This window comes from Neomonachus schauinslandi, chromosome 2 (genome assembly GCF_002201575.2).
Source record: "Neomonachus schauinslandi chromosome 2, ASM220157v2, whole genome shotgun sequence".
Classification (NCBI taxonomy): Eukaryota; Metazoa; Chordata; class Mammalia; order Carnivora; family Phocidae; genus Neomonachus; species Neomonachus schauinslandi.
In genome coordinates this window covers 171052421-171079801 of record NC_058404.1, presented here as the reverse complement: position 1 = coordinate 171079801, position 27381 = coordinate 171052421, and the positions used below count along the sequence as shown (strand labels likewise).

Genomic DNA, 27381 nt, shown 5'->3' with positions numbered 1-27381 from the left:
AACCCAGGTCGCCTGGGTGGCTCAGTCAATTAAGTGTCTGGCTCTTGGTCATGATCTTGGGGTCTTGAGATCAAGCCCCACATGGGGCTCCCCACTCAGTGTGGGGTCGGCTGGAGATTTTCTCTCCCGCTGCCCCTCCCCACTCTCTCTCTCAAATAAATAAATAAAATCTTAAAAACGATAACCCAGACTTCTTTTAAGCCAGCTATTAAAGAGATTTGCAAAAATGTAAAAGAGTGCCACGCTTCTCACTAAATTTTCATTTTGGAAAATGGCTATTTTTTCATAAAAACCTTTATATTAACATGTATTGGGTTTATTGTTATTTTAAAATACTTAATGCTTTTAAATGTTCTAATTTCGGATACAGTATATATTGATAGATATAACAATACATATAAACAAAAATTCTTTGGAGTCTCCAAACCAGAAAGTTTGAGAATCACTATAAGCTATATGCTATAAACTATATGCTATCTTTTAGATGTAAGAAAAGCTAAAGATCTGAATGAATTCTTTACCTTAACATTAAGCCCAGCTCACACAAAGCTACTTGAGCACTTTTTCCCCAAGGTTAAACACTATTGGCAATACTACGTATTTTTATTGCACATGAGACAATCACTACAATTAAGATAGTACTTTGAGGGCACCTGGGTGGCTCAGTTGGTTAAGCAACTGCCTTCGGCTCAGGTCATGATCCTGGAGTCCCGGGATCGAGTCCCGCATCGGACTCCCCACTCGGCGGGGAGTCTGCTTCTCCCTCTGACCCTCCCCCTCTCATGCTCTCTGTCTCCCATTCTCTCTCTCAGATAAATAAATAAAAAATCTTTAAAAAAAAAAAAGATAGTACTTTGAGAATTGGACAAAAATTACAGAATAAGTGATAAAGAACACCAATTGTCAACTATCTTTCTTACCCAAAAACACCCTTTCAATATCACTGATACTTTTGTAGATTAGCACTGGAATTTATGACAAGATTATTTTTTAAATGTTGATAACCAATTCTTTTTTTTTTTTTTAAGATTTTATTTATTTGATAGAGAGAGAGACTGCAAGAGCGGGAACACAAGCAGGGGGAGTGAGAGAGGGAGAAGCAGGTTCCCTGCCGAGCAGGGAGCCTGACATGGGGGCTCGATCCTAGAACCCTGGGATCATGACCTGAGTTGAAGGCAGACACTTAACAACTGAGCCACCCAGGCGCCCCTATCAAGATTATTTTTATTACAAGACTATTGCTACAATTATTCAACCTTAACTGTTGCCAGTTTATACCTATTTATGTGACTTTCGAGTTCTTAAAATATTGTGACACAATGAAAAGAATTCCTTGGATGTTGTGGAGGGAGAAAATTACTACCCATTCTTCAATGGAGGAATTATAATTTTTAATTATACTTTATTTAAGCTTTCTTTAAGCCTTGTATTTTCTGACTTAGCTTTGGCTAATGGAATCATGCTTGAAGCTTGAGAACACCAGCTTTCAGTAGGCTGCTGTTAGTGAAACCCTCTGGGAAAGAGGATGTTGATAGAGGTACGATGTGAGACAGGACAGAATAAAATGTAGTTTTTAAGAAAAGGTTGTTAGATTAAAATTGAAGGCTAAGCATATTTGCAAGGATATAAATCAATCCATTTGTTGGGAGTTTTGGTGTCAGATTTTTATCTGTTCTGTATGTTGTCACCACAAAATTCTACTTGCTGGATTAATTGCAAGGAATCCCCTTTAAGACACCCAGACTTCGAAAGTTTAATGTTTATATACTAATTAGTTATCAGGGAAAGCTGCATTCAGGCTTTCCCTGAATTACATTCAGTCTGTAATGCCTTTTGTATATACAGTGCTTCTTCCTTTGGCACTGAATTAATGAGTGACTATAACAGATTATTTTTTTAAAAAAGGAAAATTATGTTTATTTATTTATTTAGTTCAAGACAGAGCAGGGGGTGGGGTGCTGTATCTCACTATCCCAAGATCATGACCTCAGCCAGACACTCAACTGAGCCACCCAGGGATCCCAACAGATGCATTTCTTTAAAAACGACATAGGAAGGTTTCCTGGGTGGTTCAGTCGGTTAAGCATCTGCCTTTGGCTCAGGTCATGATCTCAGGGTCCTGGGATCGAGTCCCGCACTGGGCTCTCTGCTCAGCGGGGAGTCTGCTTCTCCCTCTGTGCGCTCCCTCTCTCTCAAATACATAAAATCTTATAAAAAACAACACAGTAGACTTATTCCATAATGCCGAATCTGCTTTGTAGTACATGTGCTCTTTGATTCTGCTCAGTTCTTCAAAATGAATAAAAATAATGCAATTCAAATCCATTAATCATCAAAACATAGCCTGAGTGTCTGAGGTTATGAGCAGTATGGGAACCAAATATTTAAGAGGTAAGGCCTCTAGTATTGCAGGGATTGTAAATATTTTTTTCTCATTCCTGAATTTCCTGGAAATAAGCAGAGTGTTATACAAGGGAATATGATTTTTTTTTAAGATTTATTTATTTTAGAGGGGGTGGGGCAGAGGGAGAGGGAGAGAGAGAGAGAATCCCAAGCAGACTCCCCACTGAGTGCAGAGCCCAAAGCATGGCTCTGTCCCACAACCCTGAGATCATGACCTGAACAGAAATCAAGAGCTACATACTCAACCAACTGAGCCACCCAGGCGCCCCGGGAATATTCTTTTTTGATATGAAAGTTGCTTTATTCTTAAAACCACACATATTATTCTTCATCCCTATCTATTCCCTGCTTCCCAAACATCTCCTTCCACCTCCCTTTCAAAAGACATCTTAATTTGGCATCTGACGGTTTAAAATGTTTTCTGTAACATAATTCTGAATAACACCCATTCTAAAGCAGAAAGTTAATAAACAAATATAAACACTGTTGAAATGTTTATTGAACCAACATAGTCCATTTGTTTGAGAAAAGATAGTAAAAGTTAAGTTGCCCAGGGGAAAAGATCACTTTGATAACTCCAGTTTTTAAAAATGTGAGCATGATAATCCTAGTTGGTGTTTATGGAACTTCTGGGTGGGGAGAAAAACTGACTCTTATAAACTGAGATCTGGAACTGAGACAACTATCAGATGAAATGGCAAGAAGCAAAAAAACCTTATTTTATGAGAATTCTACTTTCTGGGAGGAAAACTAATATTGCAGAACCATTTAATGAAAACTTAGTTTTACAGGGGTTCAGGTATCTACTGACATATATGACAAACTTTAGATTGAAATCATTAACTATCTCCAAGAAATTATATATTTCACAAATTTTGCTATTTTAAAGAACACTTAAGTATCAGACAGACACCATGCCAGAGCAATTTTACCATTTTTACATGTATATGGGGATTAATGATCTTTAGTATCTGGGTGCATTCCAGGTCATTAGACAAAAGCAAATCTTTACTTTTGTGTGTGTTCAGTATAGTTACAGGTCTAGCTCCTTTGGAGTAACACAGTTCTGCTCAAATATATAATTAACACTATTGCATATTATTCCCTCAAAGCAAATGTCTACTAACCCTGTATTCTAGGAAGAAATAAAAAAAAGAATAAGGAAAGAAATGTAATTGCAACCTAATTTCCTAGAGATTCTCAGAATCCCTACTTCTGAATATTGGCCCCACTGCTATTACATCCATATTTTTCTTGTAACTTAAAGTTCTCTCTGTGGAAGGCCTTTAGTTAGGGGTAAAAAATCTTACAAAGAAACTGTTTAATAAAGGATGTAAACATTTTACTAAGCAAAAGATGCTTGCTTCATTTCCCACAAATGCCAAACAGAAAACAATACATTACTAACGTTTTCTATTTATTCATTAATAAAAAGTGCATAGTACAAGCCCTTTATCCCAGTCCAAGTACTCAGTAAAAGATTACAATAAACCCTGGGTGGCACAGACATGATTTGTTTGGCATGATTTAAACATTTAAAAACAGCAATTAATATTTAGTACAATCACATGACCACTTTCGCTCTTAACAAAGTAATCATCAGACATGGTAACAAATACATATGCTTTTTCATTTAGAAATATTATGTTAAGACTAAACCTACTATTGCAACAACAAAAATTTAACCCCTTATGTGTAAACTCTTCGTTTCTCCTTCAAGTTGCTGTTTTGTGTCTTAAGCTGATGAGCTGGTCAAATTTTAGCACGTTTATTTAGAGTGACAGGCTTTAATTCAGAGTGGTAAATTTCCAAGGTTCCTTGAAAATAAAAGAATTCAGTAATTCTATAAACACTATCACATCACATACCACAATGACACTAAAAGTAACCATGGAATAGCTGAACCTAATATTTACTTCAGAAAATCTCTGCAAGTTATTTAAAATACGACTTGCTGGCCATGGGATAGTGCTTGGATAGATACATGATAAAATCTTTTACTATACACTGTTCCAATGTTAACTTTTTCCATATGGAAAGCAAGAAAACATTATTTTGCGTAAGGGACATTACATGACTGTAAAACAAAATAAACGTAATGTTATTTGTGGTATATTTAAGAGCCAAAAGTGATTAAAATATGAAGCTTTATCTTTCTTTTTTCCAGATTATTTAAAAATGATTGTAGCCACAGTTCTGGTGAGTGTTTATAAGCCAAGTAATGAATAAGAGTGTGCTCAATAAAAAGGCCACATGTAGAAGCTTTAAGAATTAAATAGAATAATATAAATTACTAGTTAGGTTAACAGGAACACTTTATATGCAGTAGTATGCGGTCCTTCTCAGGAATGTAGAGAAATTTTACAAGCAAAAAAACCAAAACTAAATATTTCTCCAGAAACTTTTGTTGCTAATTAAATAGATGGTCCATATGGAAAAGGTTAATATACTAGATGTACTGTCAATTAAATGTATGTGACAGAAAGGAAGAACCAGGAGTAAGAATCTAGATTTGTAAGTCTCTAACACTAGACATTCTGTTTCCATGTCAAGGCCAACTGGCTTCAACCAAAGCCAATTCTCAATTACTTGTGAGCCATAGATTCAGTGAATGCATCAGTATCTCTGCCAGAGGTTGGCTTTCTAGCAGCTTAGAGAACAGACTGGTAGGATGTATGTGCAAGCCTTCAAAGTCCAGGGACCAAGAGCAGGAAAAGGAATGCTTATAGAGATTTAACTCCATCCCCTGCCATCCCTGCCCTTTCTGCATTGAATACTCTAACAGCTATAAAGCTGGGAAGGCTTCCAGTAGGCCACAGCAAAAGGAAGAACCTTTAATCTATGGTGCTCACTTATCCGAGATTTGACTTACCTGTGTTATGATACCCCTCAATTAGCACAAGTAATTAAGAGTAGGTGATACTATGTCAAGAAGTTGAGTACAAAGCTAAGATGCACAGAAGGAATGCAAGCAGTCAATATTGGATTACATAATGAAATGAAGCCCTTAAAAAGTTTATGGCCTAAAATGTATATAATAATAAAGGGGAAAAGAATACCCTAGGAGCGTCACACAATTGTATCAGAGACTCTATTAACAGTACAATGATATAGAGAAGTTTATTAATTCATACAAGTAATTTCTCAGATCGATACAGTGAAAAGCTAGACTGATCTGGGGGGAAAATCCTTACATTGATAGCAAAATATCTTCTAGCCCCCATAAACCACCTGTAATCACTTGCTAAGAAAAAAATTCCATAACCATATAGGTAATGCAGACTTGTTTTTATCTCATTTGTATTCATTTTCTTTCAAACTGAGCAAAACAATGCAACCTTTTACTTTTTATACATTTCAAAATTTTACTTATATTAATGCTCCTCCCCACCCCAATCCATCTTATTACTAAATAAGAATGAGATAAGGGGTGAGAAAAAGATCCTTGATTGCTTTTTCATTTTCCTCCTTTTCCCTTGGAGTAAACCATCAAATATTTTCTGAAGTCAGAAGGATAACAAGAGACTCAATTTTTTCTTCACAGAAAAAAATAGACTAAATTAGTAAATAGCATTCAAATGTCAGTAACCCAATAGGCCCCCAATACAGCTTTAAGATAGTTCCATTTAACAGGGAAGTGTTAGAACAGAAAAGGTTCCTGAGAGGCACCCATTTAACAAATAAATTATAGCTTAAATTATTACTGTATAGAATATACCTGGCAAAGGCAGAAAGCATTAACTTTTTTCCTCCTTTCATGAACCTTATAAGGCTATAATGGACTGTAAATCACCCACTATATTTAAATCATGTTTAAAGTTCTCCTAATATTAGACATTTTTGTGGGAATAAAAAACTTAGTGAACAACTATTTCATTTCTTCTCCCCTCTTTTTCTAGCCACACAAGCCAGGTGTAGTGGATGACACAGATTTGTAAAATATTCCAAAGGCTGCCACAATCCCAAGAACTAGAAAAAAACTGCCACCCACAAATAAACTATTAAGGTAAATGTAAATACAGTGTGGCTCTAATTTTTTTTCATACAATCTCAGACAACCCCAAGTAACTTTATAAATACCTTATGAAAAAAAAAGCAATTTTAAAACCTATCAAAACTATTTAAAATATTTAAAGGCAGAATCTCAAATTTCCTTCAATCAGGCCAGAAATCATCACAAAAAATTATGACCACAGTTACAAACAGAATGAGTGGAATGTTTAAGTTTAGGATAACCAAAAAAGCCCATGTAACTTTTTTAATATAATCACTTACTCAAATATACTGTAAAAAGGAATGGTGAAAACACAGGAAGCAAAAATAAGCTTGCGAGTGAAATTTCTAGAAGCTCATGAAAACAATACCATCCCATATTGCAGATGCAAAAGGAAAAACAGTCTAATGGGGTTAAGAGTACTCTGGTCATCTTCGTTCATTTGGTCGTGCAAGGTGTTAACTATTTTCACTTCCCATATCACAAAGTTAGTCCACAGGAGGGGCTGGTGGATCTTGTCCCTGGCATTAGAAAGATAGAAATTATGGAACTGACTTCTTAAATCCCAGTGCAACCAATCTAACACATATAGTAAGAACTGAGCAGCATGCCTCCCCCAACCCTCCAATCCCTAATCATATACTTATTTGAACTTTTCATAAGTTTTTACACAAGGGAACACTAGCTTAACACTATAATTCACCAATGTTTGTCTTATTCCTCCCTGTGGCATGGAAGAAAGGAAAACTATGTAACAGTAAAATGATATGGATGAAACTGCGCTCCCTGACAGCTCCAGAGATGACATTTAAACCAATAAAGGTAGTATCATCCCTCTTGCTTAAGGTGACTGGGCACATTACAAAGTGAAAGGAGAGACTTTTGCTTCTCACTACAGAATGTCAATGAGGAAGCATGTGGCTCCCGTTGCTACTGGCAGGCATCCTATGACCACAAAGGGAGCCCACTGTGGAAGGAAGCTGATGGAATGAAGAAAGACAGTCAGTCTTCGATGATACTGTTAAACAATCTAAACACTGACCCTACCTCTCTGGATTTTCTAATGTGTAAACCAGGTGGAGCTGATCTTTGCTACTTGCAAGAGAAGGTATTTGAACTGGAAAGGAAAGATCAGAGCTTTTAGGAATCTTCAGGAAGATTCCATTTATTTACTCTGACACGTTATATGAGGCCCTGGTTGAGGGTGGTCAATTTTCTACTTGAAATTAGTATGTTTTCTTGCTTACTCCTAGGGCAGTGGGCCTACTATCCAAGAACTGCTGGCCTACAATGAAGTAAGGTTTAGGGGCTATCATCTTAAATTTCTGTCCCTTTTGATGGCTTCTAGGCCAGCTTATTAAGTTGGATTTCTTTAGCTGCAAATGTTGAGGAAGTTGCTCTTTGATATGAAAGTAATAAAACGGTACCTAGAAAGTAAGAAAAAACACTGAGGAGAAAGCATCTTATCAGGACAATATACAAGCTGTTTTATGGATAACTTCTTCTCCAAGAGAAACAAAAAATAAATTTAAGGCAAATTTTTATATAGTGCTAATGATGCATTCTTTCTTAAAGTCAGCATGGCTACATATCTAAATGTTCTATTCCTAAACAAACCAAAGCACTGACCAATTATCATTCCACATTTGCTTTCTCCTACATAAGGAATTAGTTTAACTAAACTTCTAATATTAGCAATACAAGACTGTGGAAAAAAAGAAATTATTTTAGGAATTCCACATGGTGAAGGCTGGAGAAGGGAATTAGTGGGATAATTTGGTGTTCAACAAGTGAACTCATCATGTAAATATCTTTAAAGAGGTAACACCCAAGTCAAATAGAAAAGAAAAAAATATAAATACCGGTTCTCAAAACAATTAAAAGGAATCCTTCAATGAAGTTTCTGTTAAAGACAGCACCAAAAACTCCCTGTTGGGTCACTTTATTTATCATATTTTTTATCTCGAAGGTTCTAAAAATGGTAATCGTGACTATCAAGATTTACCAACCTGAATGAGCCTACCTCTCTTCTGTCAGTTCAGTTGACCTATTATGACGCAGAACTGGAAGAGTTTAAAAGAGATTGGATGGGAAAACAAGAGGAAAATGGGATTTCACCAGATAGGCTCAGGGCCTCTATTGTATTTAATAGCTAGGACGGAAGGGGAGAAAATGAAGTAGAGGGAAAAACATTTGAACTGTAGCTAGTAAGAGAATTTAGGGAGCTGGAACCATGAGAAGCAAGGGATCAACTGTGAGGAACTGGGGAGTGGAAGACTGAGATTTGAGAAATACTGCTGTAGATTATTACGAACTGGATCATTTTTTTATTAAAGAGAGACTGAAATGTGAGTAAAGATTGGAATGTATTTTAAAATTCTTTTTGGACTACTGGTCTGCGCTTTTCTCTCTATGTAACTCCATGAAGACTAAGCCATTTGGGGTTGCAAGATTGACAAGGACTACACTGGAAGAACTTATTCCGTTAGCCGAATCTTCCTTTTGCTAATTCTATTATTTCAGTCCAAGCAAACTCCTTCCGTTCCCAGACCATACCCATCCCCTACCCAAATGAATTTCTAATCCACAACACTTACATTATGAGGACTGGTTGGCTTGCCAGTTAGGTTGGATCCTCTTAGATTAGGAGGTCTCAGTAGAAACAAGATCACCGCAATAACCATCCAGGCCATCAAGATCATGGTAATACTGATGCCATTATCACCAGAGGGCCCTGGTACTAAAGACAAACAAAAAATGTATTTGCAACAAAAACCGTAGCATGGTTATAATATTGTTAGATAACATAAAAAGAAATCCTGATGTTTAAATGCCAATTTCAAAAACTGTATCGATATTAAAACTGTATAAATAGTTTTAAGAAGGGCAATTATGAAATATTACATCTTCAATTTCCCTTTCCTCTTGTGAGAAAATCTGAATAGTAAACAGTCATAGGACAAAACCTATTATATAAGGATTTTAATAGTAAAGTGGTTCTTAGTATTTTGGTGTGATAGAATTCTTTGAGAGTTTCAAAAAATTAAGGACTCTTTCTACTCTAAGAACCCATATGTACACACTCAATTTTGCATATAATTTGGGAAGGTTCATGAACTCACAAAACCACCAATCCTTAGATACACTGAGATCTACAAAACCCAGGTTAAGATCACCTGATGTACAGTAAAAACACTCTACTTCAGGAGGGGAAAATTCTGCATTTTAATTATAGAAGCAGCATGAAAAAATAACAGAGCATAAGGAAAAGGGACCATTTGGGTTGTATAATACATAAAGATCCCTTTCATGATATTCTCAAACAAAGAGATAATAATTTGGCCTTCTTTTTTTGCAAAAAGAAGTTGGATTCAGATCTAGATATTCTAAAGTCTATGCATTTATCAAGAGAAAAAAGTCAGGGCTGTGTGTGATGGTAGTAGTCTCTCCCAGCTCCTTAAGGCAGCCATATCTTATTTAATCCATTATAACAAGTACCTAGCATAGTGCCTGGCCCACAGTATGAGCTTAACAAATTTCTGATAAATAAAACAGACTTATAGTTGATGTACATTAGAGAACTCAGTTGTCAAAAATGAAAATTATAGATTAGATTTCTAAAGAAAAACATAGTATATCTAAATGGTTACTAAAATAGTTCATCAGGACTGTAACTGCAGTTTTGGTCTCCCTCCCTGCAGAAAAAGTAAAAGAAATCCAGACAAGTTGAAACTAAGCTGATGCACTGCATTGGGGAACGTGGGCCCAGGTCTCATTCCGAGGAAAGGGAAGGGATGGGTGGCCTTACATGAGGCCAAAGGATTAGTGACCAAAGGGAACAAAAGTCAAGCACACTGCCGGGCTGGCCCAAGAGCAGGCTGGATAGGAATGTGGCCTCTTGTCCAAAACCCCATCACTTCCCCAGAAACAGGTAACATTGGACTCCAGGTCACCAAAACTGCATAATCACACAATGCATCAGTGTTTTTTTCCTCTATATCCATATCCACTCCTTTCTTTGTTCTCTCCTACTATACTAAACATGCCTCCCCTCATAACTAAGACAAATTTCTCCACTTAAGTTTTGGATCCCATCACTCTTGCAGAGATCTTATCCATTATCCTCTCTCTCATGTATTCAACATCCCACTCCGTTGCAGCCATCATGCAAATCTCCTAAACACAATCAAGTTTCCACCCTCTTGGGGAAAAAAAAATATCCCTCCCTCAAACCCTTTCCCTGTCCAGCTATCCAAGCTAACATCTTAAGAAATGACTATATTTCACTACCTCCCATTCACTCTTCAGGTGGGTACCCACCTCCATCCTACAAACAGCTCTTCAAAAGGTCACCTATACACCTCCATGCTGGGAAGTCTCATGGATAATTATAGTGCTCATTTTCCATGACCATTTTCTCCTTTTAAAAACACTTTCTTCCTCTGTCTTCTTGCCTTACCACTGCGTAATTTTCTTTCTTACACTTCCCACTCCATACATGCTTGTCTTCCTCTTCCTGGCTTTTAAATTTTGGAATTCTCATGGTCAATTTTAGATTACTTTCTCTTCTTGCTCCACACACGGTCATCCTCACCTGTGGTTTCATTTACCTTCTATATGCAGACCACCTCTAAATTTATATATTCCAACCCCAGCTCTTCTGAACTTCAGACCAAATATCCAACTGTATGTCTACAACTATTTTTTTATCTTCATACCAACAGTTTTTTTTTTTAATTTTATTTATTTATTTGACAGAGAAAGAGAGCACAAGCAAGGGGAGCATCAGGCAGAGGCAGAGGGAGAAGCAGGCTCCCTGCTGAGCATGGAGCCTGATGTGGGGCTTGATCCCAGGACCCCAGGATCATGACCTGAACCGAAAGCAGACACCCAACCGAGTCACCCAGGCGCCCTTTCATACCAACAGTTCTTAAACTGTAGTATACGTTCCAGCCATTCAGCAGCTTCTTAAAATTGCAGATGATTTAAATCTCACCTTGCACTTAAAATACTCAATATCCCAAACTAAAATCATGAAAATCTCTTCTAGCCCCATCCTCCATGCCCCACCAAGCTGGGTCTCCATTAGGCCAAAAACTGAAGAAAACATCTATTGTTCTCTCTCAATGACCTTCTATTTACTCCATTATGAAGTTTTCTGTCAATTTTACTTCCTAAATATCACTCAAATGTATCTTTTTTTTTTTGAGAGAGAGAGAGCATGTGTGCATGCACATATGAGCGGGGCAGGGGGAGGGGCAGAGAGAGAATCTTAAGCAGACTCCCCACTCAGTGCAAAGCTGATGCAGGACTCGATCTTATGACCCTGAGATCATGACCTGAGCTAAAATCAAGAGTCAGACGCTTAACCAACTGAGCCACCCAGGCACCCCCATCAAATTTACTTATAGTGGCATTCCATACCTGCTGAAGCTAGCATCACTTCTTGTCTAGTTTATTGTGACAGCCTCTTAACTGGTCTCCCCATACCTATTCTTGCCTTCTCTAATTCTATCCTCTATGCTGCTCCAAGAGTGATGTTTTTAAAAAAGCAAATACTATTATTTTTATTACTAAATAATAGCTAAAATTTGAGTGGTTACTTTGAACCAGGCATCATCTCTGTTAATCCTTTAAAAAAAAATTTTAAGTAGGCTACACAAGGCTTGAACTCACAACCCTGAGATCAAGATCTGAGCTGAGATCAAGTCGGACACTTAACCAACTGAGCCACCCAGGCACCCCAACTATTAATCCTAACAATCTTATTTTATGGTAATAGTATCATATTTTCATTTTATAGATGAGGAAACTGGGGAAAAAGGAGATTAAATCCCAATGTCATACAGTGGGTATGTGGCCAAACTGGGATTTTAATACAGCTGGTCTCATTCCAGAGCCTGTGTTCTTAATCTCTTTGCCACGTCAGAATCTCCGACAATACCGCAGAGTGAGACAGAGCCCTGAAAGGTATTTGTCCTGTGAGTAGTAAAATTGGAAAATACAGATTTAAAAGGAATTTTTGATGAATAAATTTATAACTAGCAGTTAGGTAAAATTAGATTATTTAAAGTTAGTCAAAGAAAGATAACTGTGACTTCTACATATTATCACTTCTTATAGTGGCCCTCTCTCTCAGAAATAAAATGCTAGGTTAATTGTATAGAAGTACAACCCCAGGGGCACCTGGGTGACTCAGTTGTTAAGCGTCTGCCTTCGGCTCAGGTCATGATCCCAGGGTCCTGGGATCGAGCCCCACATCGGGCTCTGTGCTCAGCAGGAAGCCTGCTTCTCCCTCTCCCACTCCCCCTGCCTGTGTTCCTGCTCTTGCTATCTCTCTCTCTGTCAAATAAATAAATAAAATCTTAAAAAAAAAAAAAAGTACAATCCCAGTGTCAATTCTTATATATTATTCAATGTGGAAAGGGGGTCTCTTTTTTTGAAAGATTTTATTTTTTAAGTAATCTTTACACCCAACGTTGAGACTCAAACTCACAACCCCAAGGATCAAGAGTTGCATGCTCTACCAACTGAGCCAGCCAGGCACCCCAAGTCTCTTAATTTTTGATACTCTTTGCTCATAAAATACTCTTTAGTTGAACCTCAGATTACAAATTTACTAATTCATGTCTTAGACAAAGCAGCCCTAGCAAAATGTCTACTCCTCTGTAAGACTCTCATAGTGAGGGGTGCCTGGGTGGCTCAGTCGTTAAGCTTAGGGTTTAAGTCTTTAGTTACAAGGAACTGTATTACAAACAGCTTGCCAAATGGAATATTAACAATAAAGCCGTTAACTTAGCTGGACACCAGGAAGATGAAAGAGTACAGAGGGATGCTCTAAGAGCTGGTAGATCCCAAAGGACTATTTCTTTAAACTGATACAGGTTTCCAGTGGAAAAGTAGAAACAGAACAACAGTGAACGTGATTCATTAGCACCAGGAAGCTTTAACTCCGCAATTCTGGGGTTGTAGAGAATAATTACATTATCTTCAGCACAGTTACTGGTTTTCAAGTTTATTTATTCCAGAATTAAGTTAGTGATAGAGCCGGTTTCCATACAACACTTTATCTGAAAGGCAGTCTTTCTGAAGAGTTAACAGACTTACTCTACAGAGCAAAACTATGGGTGAACATGACAATGAAATGGAGGTTAGCTCAATATAAAGAATCATGCAGCAACTGAATCTGCTAATACATTGCAGCTAAATTCTGCTACCACACAAAGTAATAAGCTCCATATTCAATTAAATCATCTCAAATACATGCAACATGATACCATGGCAGGCACAACGGGTATTGTGATACAATAAGAAATAAAGATTTGGTTTTCATTCCAGTTCCTGACACAGAAATCCTAAAACCCTTGGAATTTCCCGAGAGATAGGAGAGAAATGTCATTTGTTGTTATCAATAATAAACCCGAGTGTATGCTAATGAGGTCACCTGGGTAGGCCCCTAGAGAGCTTCAGGATGGGGTCTGGTTGCCAGAGTTGGACCATATAATTAGAGAGCTTGAACTTTCAGCTCCACTCCCTAACCTCCAGAAGGAGAGGGGCTGGAGATTTAGTTAATCACCAATGGCCAATGATTTAACCATTCATGTCTACAGAATGGAATCTCCATAAAAACTCTGAACAGTGGGGTTCAGCTTCCTAACTGGTGAATACCTCGAGGTGCTAGGAAAGTGGCACACCCAAAGAAAACGGAAACTCTGTACCCCTCCACCACATACCTTGCCCTGTGCAACCCTTCTATTTGACTGTTCTTGAGTTGTACCCTTTATGATACACTGGTAATGTAAGTAAACTGTTTTCCTGAGTTCTGTGAGCCATTCTAGCAAATTACTGAACCTGAGGAGGGTCTGTGGGAACTCCTGATTAATATATATTTTATGAAAACAGCATAAACTCACTGGAGAAAATTTGGAATACAAAGAAAATTCTATTGCCCACAGGAAACAACTGCATAAACCATTTAAAAACATGGCTTTCAAAAAGGATTTCCACCAAATGCTAAAAGAAGCAGGGAGAAAAACTGGCCAATATAACTAAATTAACATTTAAGCTCTAGAGTTTTGTCTTTACATTTAGATTAAGGAAATGAAATTTCACTCCAAGAAATAAAGAGCGTATTTGGTTTAAGGTGCGGCTGGCTCAAGCATCGCAAATACCACAAATGTAATAAATACTTGTTTTTCCATAAGGAGTTCAATTAAGATTATTTTCAACTAGAAGAACAGGTTTTAGCTTTACCTGCTAGGGGAAAATTCTGAGCTGCTTATCAGGGGGCACACTGTAGATTAATGAATGCTACTGAAAAAGCAACATAAAGAAATCAGGAGTGGAGGAACCACCACCCATCATCCCAACAACTAACACAAAGTCGGCACATTACCATTACCTTCTTGTCCAGAGGCATATGATTACCACTCTGTTGCACCAATGGACAATGTTCTGAGAAAATTTCTACTTTGGGCTAAGCACTGTACTAGCTCCTATTTCTCTAAGTTGTTATATTTAAAGAATTTAATGGGACATCCAGTTTACACAGTGGTAACAATAATTAATAGTGTAATAACAAGTCCCTTTATAATAGTACCTTACTGTGTTTTAGCTTCATATACAAAATAAAGTGGAGCTCAGCTTCAGGGATGATAAGTATAAGGAACTAGCCTATGAATAAATGCAATTTGGTAATATGCAAAAAGCCTTAAAATGTACATAAAATGTAGCAGAGGGAGTTAAAATGTTGGGATTTAGAATGGGATCAAACTTAAGTTATCAACTTAAAATAGACTCTAATAAGTTGTTATATGTAAGCATAATGGTAACCATAAAACAAAAACCTATAGTAAATACGCAAAAGATATAGAAAAAGAAAAATAAGCATAACAATAAGGAACAGTCATCAAACCACAAAGAAAGCAAGAGAAGAAAGAACAGAAAGGAACTACAAAAACAGCCAGAAAACAATGAACACAATGGCAATAAATATACACCTATCACTAATTACTTTAACTGTAAACAAACTAAATTCTAGAATCAAAAGACACAGAGTGGTTGGGTGCCTGGCTGGCTCAGTAGAGCTTGTGACTTTTGATCTCAGGGTCATGAGTTTGAGCCCCACAACCGGTGAAGAGCTTACTTGAAAAAAAAAAAAAAAAAAAGGCACAGAGTGCCTGAATGGATTAAAAAAAAAACAGTGGCTCAGTCGTTAAGCGTCTGCCTTCAGCTCAGGTCCCAGGATCCTGGGATCGAGCCCCGTATCGGGCTCCCTGCTTGGCGGGAAGCCTGCTTCTCCCTTTCCCATTTGCTCTGCTTGTGTTCCCTCTCTTGCTGTGTCTCTCTCTGTCAAATAAATAAAATCTTAAAAAAAAAAAAAGACTCATTCTAAATGTAAATGACATACACAGACTGAAAGTGAAGGCACAGAAAAAGATGTTCCATGCAAATAGAAACCAAAAGAAAGCTGGAGTAGCTATACTTATATCAGATAAAATCAATTTTAACACAAAGACTATCAGAGACAAATAAGGGCATTACATAATGATGAAGGGCAAATCCAATAAGAGGATATAACATTTGTAAATATTTATAGGAGCACCTAATACATAAAACAAATATTAACAGATCTAAATGAAGAAACAGACAGCAATACAGTAATAGGGGACTTCAATACCTCACACCAATGGATAGATCATCCAGACAGAAAATCAACATGGAGGGGCACCTGGGTGGCTCAGTCATTAAGCGACTGCCTTTGGCTCAGGTCATAATCCCAGGGTCCTGGGATCGAGCCCCGCATTGGGCTCTCTGCTTCTCCCTCTCCCAATCCCCCTGCTTGTGTTCCCTCTCTCACTGTGTCTGTCAAATAAATAAATAAAATCTTAAAAAAAAAAAAAAGAAAATCAATATGGAAACACTGGCCTTAAATGACATGCCAGACCAGATGGACTTAACTGTACATACAGAACATTCCATCCAAAAGCAACAGAATACACATATTTCCCAAGTGCACATAGAACATTCTTTAGAACAGATCAGATGTTGACCACAAAACAAGTCTTAATAAATTTAAGTGGATTGAAATAATATCAAGCATCTTTTCCGACCACAGCAATATAAAACTAGAAATCGATTAGACAAAGAAAGCTGGAAAATTCACAAATATGTAGAGATTAAGCATGCTACTGAAGAACCAGTGGGTTAAAGAAAAATGAATTTTTTTAAAGACAGTATTCACCCACTTTTATTTTATGTATGTATTTATTTTTTATTTTTTTGATGTACTGTTCCATGATTCATTGTTTGCGTATAACACCCAGTGCTCCATTCAATATGTGCCCTCTTTAATACCCATCACCAGGCTAACCTATCCCCCTCCCCACTCCCCTCCCCTCTAGAACGCTCAGTTTGTTTCTCAGAGTCCATAGTCTATCATGGTTCATCTACCCCTCTGATTTCCCTTCATTTTTCCCCTTCCTTTTTTTTTTTTTAAACATATAATGTATTATTTGTTTGAGAGGTACAGGTCTGTGATTCATCAGTCTTACACAATTTACAGTGCTCACCATAGCACATACCCTCCCCAGTGTCTATCACCCAGCCACCCCATCCCTCCCACCCCCCACCATTCCAGCAACCTTCAGTTTGTTTTCTGAGATTAAGAATTCCTCATATCAGTGAGATCATATGAAACATGTCTTTTTCTGACTGACTTATTTCGCTTAGCATAATACCCTCTAGTTCCAACCACGTCATTGCAAATGGCAATATTTTTTTTTATGACTGCGTAACAGTCCATTGTATATATATACCACAACTTCTTTATCCATTCATCTGTTGATGGACATCCTGGCTCTTTCCATAATTTGGCTATTGTTGACATTGCTGCTATAAACATATGACATTGTTGCTATGCACGCACCCCTTCAGATCACTGCATTTGTATCTTTGGGGTAAATACCCAGTAGTGCAATTGCTAGGTCGTAGGGTAGCTCTATTTTCAACTTTTTCAGGAACCACCAGACTGTTTTCCAGAGTAGCTGCTACAGCTTCCATTCCCACCAACACTTTAGGAGGGTTCCCCTTTCTCCGCATCCTTGCCAACATCTGTCGTTTCCTGACTTGTTAATTTTGTGAGGTGGTATCTCATTGAGGTTGTTTTTTTTTTTTTTTTTAAAGATTTTATTTATTTATCTGACAGAGAGAGAGACAGCGAGAGCAGGAACATAAGCAGGGGGAATGGGAGAGGGAGAAGCAGGTTTCTTGCCAAGCAGGGAGCCCGATGTGGGACTCGATTCCAGGACCCTGGGATCATGACCTGAGCCGAAGGCAAACGCTTAAGGACTGAGCCACCCAGGCGCCCTCTCATTGAGGTTTTGATATGTATTTCCCTGATGCCGAGTGATGTTGAGCACTTTTTCATGTGTCTGTTGACCATTTGGATGTCTTCTTTGGAAAAATGTCTGTTCATGTCTTCTGCCCATTTCCTGATTGGATTAGTTGTTCTTTGGGTGTTGAGTTTGATAAGTTTATCATAGATTTTGCATACTAGCCCTTTATCTGATATGTCATTTGCAAATATCTTCTCCCATTCTGTCGGTTGTCTTTTGGTTTTGTTGACTGTTTCCTTTGCTGTGCAAAAGCTTTTTATCTTGATGAAGTCCCAATAGTTCATTTTTGCCCTTGCTTCCCTTGCCTTTGGTGGTGGTTCTAGGAAGAAGTTGCTGCGGCTGAGGTTGAAGAGGTTGCCACCTGTGTTCTCCTCTAGGATTTTGATGGATTTCTGTCTCACATTTAGGTCTTTCATCCATTTTGAGTCTATTTTTGTGTGTGGTGTAAGGAAATGGTACAGTTTCTGCATGTGGCTGTCCAATTTTCCCGACACCATTTGTTGAAGAGACTGTCTTTTTTCCATTGGACATTCTTTCCTGTTTTGTCGAAGATTAGTTGACCATAGAGTTGAGGGTCCATTTCTGGGCTCTCTATTCTGTTCCACTGATGTATGTGTCTGTTTTTGTGCCAGTACCATACTCTCTTGATGATTACAGCCTTGTAATAGAGTTTGAAGTCCGGAATTGTGATGCCACCAGCTTTGCTTTTCTTTTTCAACATTCCTCTGGCTATTCGGGGTCTTTTCTGGTTCCATACAAACTTTAGGATTATTTGTTCCATTTCTTTGAAAAAAGTTGATGGTATTTTGATAGGGACTGCATTAAATGTGTAGATTGCTCTAGGTAGCATTGACATCTTCACAATATTTGTTCTTCCAATCCATGAGCATGGAACGTTTTTCCATTTCTTTGTGTCTTCCTCAATTTCTTTCATGAGTATTTTATAGTTTTCTGAGTACAGATTCTTTGCCTCTTTGGTTAGATTTATTCCCAGGTATCTTATGGTTTTGGGTGCAATTGTAAATGGGATCGACTCCTTCATTTCTCTTTCTTCTGTCTTGTTGGTGTATAGAAATGCAACTGATTTCTGTGCATTGATTTTATAACCTGCCACTTTACTGAATTCCTGTATGAGTTCTAGCAGTTTTGGGGTGGAGTCTTTTGGGTTTTCCACGTAAAGTATCATATCATCTGCAAAGAGTAAGAGTTTGACTTCTTTGCTGATTTGGATGCCTTTTATTTCTTTTTGTTGTCTGACTGCTGTGGCTAGGACTTCTAGTACTATGTTGAATAGCAGTGGACATCCCTGCCGTGTTCCTGACCTTAGGGGGAAAGCCCTCAGTTTTTCCCCATTGAGAATAATATTCGCTGTGGGTTTTTCATAGATGGCTTTTATGATATTGAGGTATGTACCCTCTATCCCTACACTGTGAAGAGTTTTGATCAAGAAAGGATGCTGTACTTTGTCAAATGCTTTTTCTGCAACTATTGAGAGGATCATATGGTTCTTGTTCTTTCTTTTATTAATGTATTGTATCACATTGATTGATTTGCAGATGTTGAACCAATCTTGCAGCCCAGGGATAAATCCCATTTGGTCGTGGTGAATAATCCTTTTAATGTACTGTTGGATCCTATTGGCTAGTATTTTGGTGAGAATTTTTGCATCCATGTTCATCAGGGATATCGGTCTGTAATTCTCCTTTTTGATGGGGTGTTTGTCTGGTTTTGGGATCAAGGTAATGCTGGCCTCATAAAATGAGTTTGGAAGTTTTCCTTCCATTTCTATTTTTTGGAAGTTTCAGAAGAACAGGTATTAATTATTCTTTAAATGTCTGGTAGAATTCTCCTGGGAAGCCATCTGGCCCTGGGCTCTTGTTTGTTGGGAAATTTTTTATTACTGCTTCAATTTCCTTAGTGGTTATGGGTCTGTTGAGGTTTTCTATTTCTTCCTGGTTCAGTTTTGGTAGTTTATACATCTCTAGGAATGCATCCACTTCTTCCAGATTATCTAATTTGCTGGCATATAGTTGCTCACAATATGCTCTTATAATTGTTTGTATTTCTTTGGTGTTGGTTGTGATCGCTCCTCTTTCATTCATGATTTTATTTATTTGGGTCATTTCTCTTTTCTTTTTGATAAGTCTGGCCAGGGGTTTATCAATCTTATTAATTCTTTCAAAGAATCAGCTCCTAGTTTCGTTGATCTGTTCTACTGTTCTTTTGGTTTCTGTTTCATTGATTTCTGCTCTGATCTTTATTATTTCTCTTCCTCTGCTGGGTTTAGGCTTTATTTACTGTTCTTTCTCCAGCTCCTTTAGGACTAGGGTTGGGTTGTGTATTTGAGACCTTTCTTCTTTCTTGAGAAAGGCTTGTATTGCTATATACTTTCCTCTTAGGACCGCCTTTGCTGCATCCCAAAGATTTTGAACAGTTGTGTTTTCATTTTCATTTGTTTCCATGAATTTTTTAAATTCTTCTTTAATTTCCTGGTTGACCCATTCATTCTTTAGTAGGATGCTCTTTAGCCTCCATGTATTTGAGTTCTTTCCGACTTTCCTCTTGTGATTGAGTTCTAGTTTCAAAGCACTGTGGTCCGAAAATATGCAGGGAATGATCCCAATCTTTTGGTACCGGTTGAGACCTGATTTGTGACCCAGTATGTGATCTATTCTGGAGAATGTTCCATGGGCACTTGAGAAGAATGTGTATTCTGCTGCTTTGGGATGGAATGTTCTGAATATACCTGTGAAGTCCATTTGGTCCAGTGTGTCATTTAAAGTCTATTTCCTTGTTGATCTTTTGCTTAGATGATTTGTCCATTTCAGTGAGGGAGGTGTTCAAGTCCCCTACTATTATTGTATTGTTGTTGATGTGTTTGATTTTGTTATTAATTGGCTTCTATAATTGGCTGCTCCCATGTTAGGGGCATAGATACTTAGAATTGTTAGATCTTCTTGTTAGATAGACCCTTTAAGTAGGATATAGTGTCCTTCCTCATCTCTTATTATAGTCTTTGGTTTAAAATCCAATTTGTCTGGTATAAGGATTGCCACCCCAGCTTTCTTTTGATGTCCATTAGCATGGTAAATGGTTTTCCACCCCCTCACTTTCAATCTGGAGGGATCTTTGCGTCTAAAATGAGTCTCTTGCAGACAGCACATCGATGGGTCTTATTTTTTTTATCCAATCTGATACCCTCTGTCTTTTGATTGGGGCATTTAGCCCATTTACATTCAGGGTAACTATTGAAAGATAGGAATTTAGTGCCATTGTATTGCCTGTAAGGTGACTGTTACTGTATATTGTCTGTGTTCCTTTCTGGTCTATATTACTTTTAGGCTCTCTCTTTGCTTAGAGGACCCCTTTCAATATTTCTTGTAGGGCTGGTTTCGTGTTTGCAAATTCTTTTAGTTTTTGTTTGTCCTCGAAGCTTTTTATCTCTCCTTTATTTTCAATGACAGCCTAGCTGGACATAGTATTCTTGGCTGCATATTTTTCTTGTTTAGTGCTCTAAATATATCATGCCAATCGTTTCTGGCCTGCCAGGTCTCTGTGGATAGGTCTGTTGCCAATCTAATGTTTCTACCATTGTAGGTTACAGACGTCTTGTCCCGAGCTGCTTTCAGGATTTTCTCTTTGTCTCTGAGACTTGTGAGTTTTACTATTGATGTTGGGGTGTTGACCTATTTTTATTGATTTTGAGGGGGGTTCTCTGTGCCTCCTGGATTTTGATGCCTGTTTCCTTCCCCAAATTAGGGAAGTTCTCTGCTATAATTTGCTCCAATATATCTTCTGCCCCTCTCTCTCTTTCTTCTTCTTCTGGAATCCCAATTATTCTAATACTGTTTCATCTTATAGTATCACTTATCTCTCGAATTCTGCCCTCGTGATCCAGTAGTTGTTTATCTCTTTCTCAGCTTCTTTATTCTCCATCATTTGTCTTCTATATCACTAATTCTCTCTTCTGCCTCATTTATCCTAGCAGTTAGAGCCTCCATTTTTTATTGCACCTCATTAATAGCCTTTTAGATTTTGGACTTGGTTAGATTTTAGTTCTTTTATTTCTCCAGAAAGGGTTTCTCTAGTATCTTCCATGCTTTTTTCAAGCCAGCTAGTATCTTTATAACTGTCATTCTGAACTCTAGTTCCAACATCTTACTAATGTCTGTATTGATTAGGTCCCTGGCAGTCGGTACTGTTCTTTTAAGTGAGTGTTTCCGTCCTGTCATTTTGTTCAGAGGAGAACAGCTGAATGAGAGAACAAAATGCTAACAGGATAATGACCCCAGAAAAATATACACTAAACAAATCAGAAGAGACCCAAAACCGGGGGAAAAGAAAGGAAAAGAAAAAGAAAAAAAGGATATGATCAAATATGATCAGGCTGGTGAACAGATCAGTGCCACACACTAGATTTTGGGCGTATTTTGGTCTGTTAGAAGAAACTGCCTCCCAAAATTTTAAAGAAAGAAAAACTTACATATGTACAAATATAAGGGTAAATATGATGAAGGGATGAAATATGACTGTAAAGATGAAAGTTATAAAAGATTTTATAAAAGGAATTGATAAGAAGTTGGTTGAAAAAAGAAAGAAATTTAAAAAAAAAAGGGAGAATGTGATCAGGCAGGAGACTAGAATATAGCCATACACTAGAGATTTAGGGTATATTTTGGTCTGTCAGAAGAAACTGTATCCCAAAATTTTAAAGAGATAACAACTTATATATATACCAAAAATAAGGTTCATTTAGGCATAGATGCCTTCATTCTATGCCTTCATTGTAGGCATAGAATATGACTCTTCCAGGAAGTGGTCACTTTTCTGTTCAGAGAGTTTATGCTCTTCTTCGATCTCCTGTTGGGAGTTCATAGGTGTTCAGAATGGTTTGATAGCTATCTAGCTGAATTCCTGGGACCAGACAAAATTTAGGACTCCTACTCCTCTGCCATTTTGCTCATCCTCTCTATTTATTTTTATTTTTGAAAGTAGGCTCCATACCCAACATGGGGCTTGAACTCAGGACACTGAGATCAAAAATTATATGCTCTACCAACTGAGCCAGCTAGGCACCCCAGAAAAAATTTTTATAAAATCAAAAAATATCCCAAAACAAACAAAAATGGAAATATAACATTTTATGGGATGCAGCAAAAGCAGTTCTAAGAGGGAAGTTCACAGTAATAAATGCCTACCTCAAAAAATAAGAAAAGTCTCAATCTAATTTTACACCTCAAAAGCTGGGAAAAAAAAGAACAAATGAAGCCCAGAGTCAGTAGATGTAAGGAAATAACAAAGACTAGAATAGAAATAAATGATACAGGGGTACCTGGGTGGCTCAGTCGTTAAGCATCTGACTTCAGCTCAGGTCATGATCCCAGGTCCTGGGATGGAGCCCTGCATCAGGCTCCCTGCTTGGCAGGAAGACTGCTTCTCCCTCTCCCACTCCCCCTGCTTGTGTTCCCTTTCCCACTGTGTCTCTTTCTGTCAAATAAATAAATAAAATCTTAAAAAAAAAAAAAGAAAGAAATGAAAAAGTTAACAGAAAAGATCAATACAACTTAGAGCTGATTCTCTGAAAAGATAAACAAAACTGACAAACATTTAGTCAGACTAACAAAAAAAAGAGGGACAGGACAAATAAAATCAGAAATGAAAGAGGAGATGTTACAACTGATACTAAAGAAGTATAAAGGATCATAACAGACTACTGTGAATAATCGTACACCAACAAATTGGACAACCTAGAAGAAATGAATAAATTCCTAGATACATAGAGCCTCCATGATAAAACAAGACTGTATCATAAAATAGAAAATCTGAACAGACTGATAACTAATAAGGAGACTGAATCAGTAATCAAAAACCTCCCAACAAGCAAAAGTCCAGGACCAGATGGCTTCACTGGTGAGGTCTACCAAACATTTAAAGAAGAATTAATACAATACTTTTCAAACTCACCCAAAAATAGAAGAGGATTAGCACTACTGAACTCATTTTATGAAACAAACATTACCCTGATATGAAAACCAACAAGGATGCACAAGAAAAAAAAGTTACAGGCTAATGTCCCTTATGAACACAGATGCAAAAATCCTCAACAAAATATTAGCAAATGGAATTCAACAATTCATTAAAAAGATCATACATCATAATCAAGTGGGATTTATTCCAGGGATGTAAGGTTGGCTCAACACCCACAAATCAGTCAATGTGATATACTACATTAACGAAATTAAGGATAAAAATCATATGATCATCTTGATAGATGCAGGAAAAGCATTTGACAAAAGTAAACATTCATTTATGACAAAAACTCTGAACAAAGTGGAAATGTCCCTCAACATAATAAAGCCTACAACTAACACCATACTTAACTGTGAAACCTGAAAGCTTTTCCTCTAAAATCAGGAACATGACAAAGATGTTCACTCTCGGGCGCCTGGGTGGCTCAGATGGTTAAGCGTCTGCCTTCGGCTCAGGTCATGATCCCAGGGTACTGGGATCGAGTCCCACATTGGGTTCCCTGCTCCTTGGGAGGCTGCTTCTCCCTCTGCCTCTCTCTCTCTCTGTCTCTCATGAATAAATAAATAAAATCTTAAAAAAAAAAAAAAAAAAGATGTTCACTCTGGCCACTTTTATTCAACATGGCATTGGAAATCCTAGCCAGAGCAATTAGGTAAGAAAAAGAAATAAAAGGCAACCAAATTTAAAAGAAAGAAGTAAGTGTCACTATTAGCAGATGACATTATATATAGAAGACCCTAAAGATGCCACCAAAAAAGATGTTAGAAAAAACAAAGTCAGTAATATTGTAAGATACAAAATCAATACACAAATCTGTTGTGTTTCTATATGCTAATAAACTAGCAAAAGGAGAAATTAAAAAAATAATATCATTTGGTCGCCTGGGTGGCTCAGGCGTTAAGCATCTGCCTTCGGCTCAGGTCATGATCCCAGGGTCCTGGGATCAAGCCCCGCATCAGGCTCCCTGCTCCGCAGGAAGCCTGCTTCTCCCTCTCCCACTCCCCTGCTTGTGTTCCCTCTCTTGCTGTGTCTCTCTCTGTCAAAAAATAAATAAAATCTTTAAAAAAATAATAATAATATCATTTATAATTGCATCAAAAAGAATAGAATACCTAGGAATATATTTAATCAAGGAAGTGAAAGACCTGTATGTTGAAACTGTAAGACACCCAGGGTTGCCTGGGTGGCTCAGTTGTTAAGTGTCTGCCTTCGGCTCAGGTCATGATCCCAGGGTTCTGGGATTGAGCCCCCTTCTGGCTCCCTGCTCAGTAGGGAGCCTTTTTCTCCCTCTACCCCCGACTCTTGCTCTCTCTTGCTCTCTATACACACACACACACACACACACACACACACACACACATATCTCAGTGGAATAGAACAGAGCCCAGAAATGAACATGTATATATGATCAATTAATTTACAACAAAGGAGTCAAAAATATACAATGGGGAAAGGACAATCTCTTCAGTAAATGGTATTAGAAAACTGGACAGCCCCTGGCTGTTTGAATGCAAAAGAATGAAACTGGACCACTATCTTATACCATACACAAAAATTATCTCAGAATGGTCAAAGATTTGAAAGTAAGACCTGAAACCACAAAGCTCCTAGAAGAAAATACAGTCAACTTATCTCCTTGACAAAGGTCCTGTCAATGACCTTATGAATCTGACACCAAAAGTGAAACCAACAAAAGCAAAAATAAACAAGTGGGACTAATAAAAATGAAAAGACTTTTTTTTTTTTAAGATTTTATTTATTTATTTGACAGAGAGAGAGACAGCACAAGCAGGGGGAGTGGCAGGCAGAGAGAGAGGGAGAGCAGGGAGCCCCATGTAGGGCTCGATCCCAGGACCCTGAGGTTATGACCTGAGCCGAAGGCAGATGCTTCACTGACTGAGCCACCCAGGTGCCCCAAACTAAAAGACTTCTGCACAGCAAAGAAAACAATCAACAAAATAAAAAGGTAACCTACTGAATACAAGAAAATATTGCTCTTTAAAAAAAGGGGGGGGGGTGCGCCTGGGTGGTAGAGTCAGTTAAGCATGCAATTCTTGGTTTCAGCTCAGGTCAATCTCAGGGTCATGAGATCGAGCCCTGTGTCAGGTTCCATGCTCAGCACAGAGTCTGCTTAAGACTCTCTCTCCCTTTCTCTCTGCCCCTTCCCACTGAGCACGTGCTCTTTCTCTCTAAAATAAATCTTCAAAAAAAAAAAGAAAATATTTGCAAATCATATATAAGGTGTTAATATCCAAAATATATAAAGAACCCATACAACTCAATAGCAAAAACCAACCATCTGATTTAAAAATCATCAGGAGATTGAATAGGCATTTTCCCAAAGAAGACACAGTTGGCCAACAAGTCAAAATCACTAATCATCAGGAAATGCAAACAAAACCATAATGAGATATCATCTCATACCTGTTAGAAAGTCTATTACCCAAAAGACAAGAAATAAGTGTTGGTGAGGATACACAGAAAAAGAACCCTTGTGCACTGTTGGTAGGAATGTAAATTGGTGCAGCCACTATGAAAGACAGTATGTAGGTTCCTCAAAAAATTTAAACAAGAACTACCATTGTATGATCCAGCAATTCCACTTCTTGGTTTTTTCCAAAGAAAATGAAAACATTAATTCAAAAAGATATATGCACGCCCATGTTCATTGCAGCACTATTTACAATAGCTAAGAAATGGAAACAATCTAAGTGTCCATCAATGAATGAATGGAAAAAGAACTTGCGGTATATATATATATATATACACAATAGAATATTATTCAGCCATAAAAAACAATGAAATTTTGCCATTTGTGACAACTTGGATGGATGTGAAATAAGCAAGACAGAGAAAGACAAATACCACATTATCTCACTTATATGTGGAATCTAACAAAACAAAACAAGCTCATAGACAAAAAGAAACTACTGGTGGTTGCCAGAGGGAGGTGAAGGGTAGGAGAAGGTGAAGTGGAAGGAAAAAGTAAAAAACAATTTAATTAATTCAAAAATGTGCATACAAAGGATGTTTGTTCAACTATTATTTGTAATAGCAAAAGATATATCAGCAGCCTAAGATTCCAACAAAAGGAAATAATTTAAACACTGGTATATCCTGGGGCGCCTGGGTAGCTCAGTCGGCTAAGCGTCCAACTCTTGATTTCAGTGCAGGTCATGATGTCACGGTCATGAGATCAAGCCCCAAGCCGGGCTCCACACTCAGTGGGGAGTCTGCTTGAGATTCTCTACCTGGCTCCCTATGCCCCACCCCCCGCTTGCTCGCAGGAGCTTGCACTCTAAAATAAATAAAATCAATCTTCTTTAAAAAAAATAAACAAACACTGGTATAGCCCCATAAAGTATTATTATTTAGTCATTTACTATTTTTTAAGATAAATATATACTGATATGTTTATAATACAGTAGTGAAAAACAACACATACAAAGTGATCCCGTTTTCTTTTTTCTTTTTTTTTTTAAAGATTTTATTTATTTATTTGAGAGAGAACACATGAGAGGGGGGAGGGTCAGAGGGAGAAGCAGACTCCCTGCCGAG

At 37.7% G+C, this 27381-nt stretch overlaps 1 protein-coding gene across 1 annotated transcript in view; it reads right to left on the bottom strand.

Moving 5' to 3' along the window:
• Positions 1-3741: 3741 nt before the first annotated feature.
• SMIM14 (small integral membrane protein 14) overlaps positions 3742-27381 on the bottom strand; it is an 83640-nt gene continuing 60000 nt past the window's right edge. Inside the window, exons 4-5 of the mRNA XM_021701551.1 lie at positions 8995-9137; positions 3742-6918 (exon numbers count right to left, since the gene is read on the bottom strand). Of these exons, the coding sequence (XP_021557226.1) occupies positions 6886-6918; positions 8995-9137 (176 nt within the window). The 3' untranslated portion in view covers positions 3742-6885. The remainder of the gene's footprint in view (positions 6919-8994; positions 9138-27381) is intronic.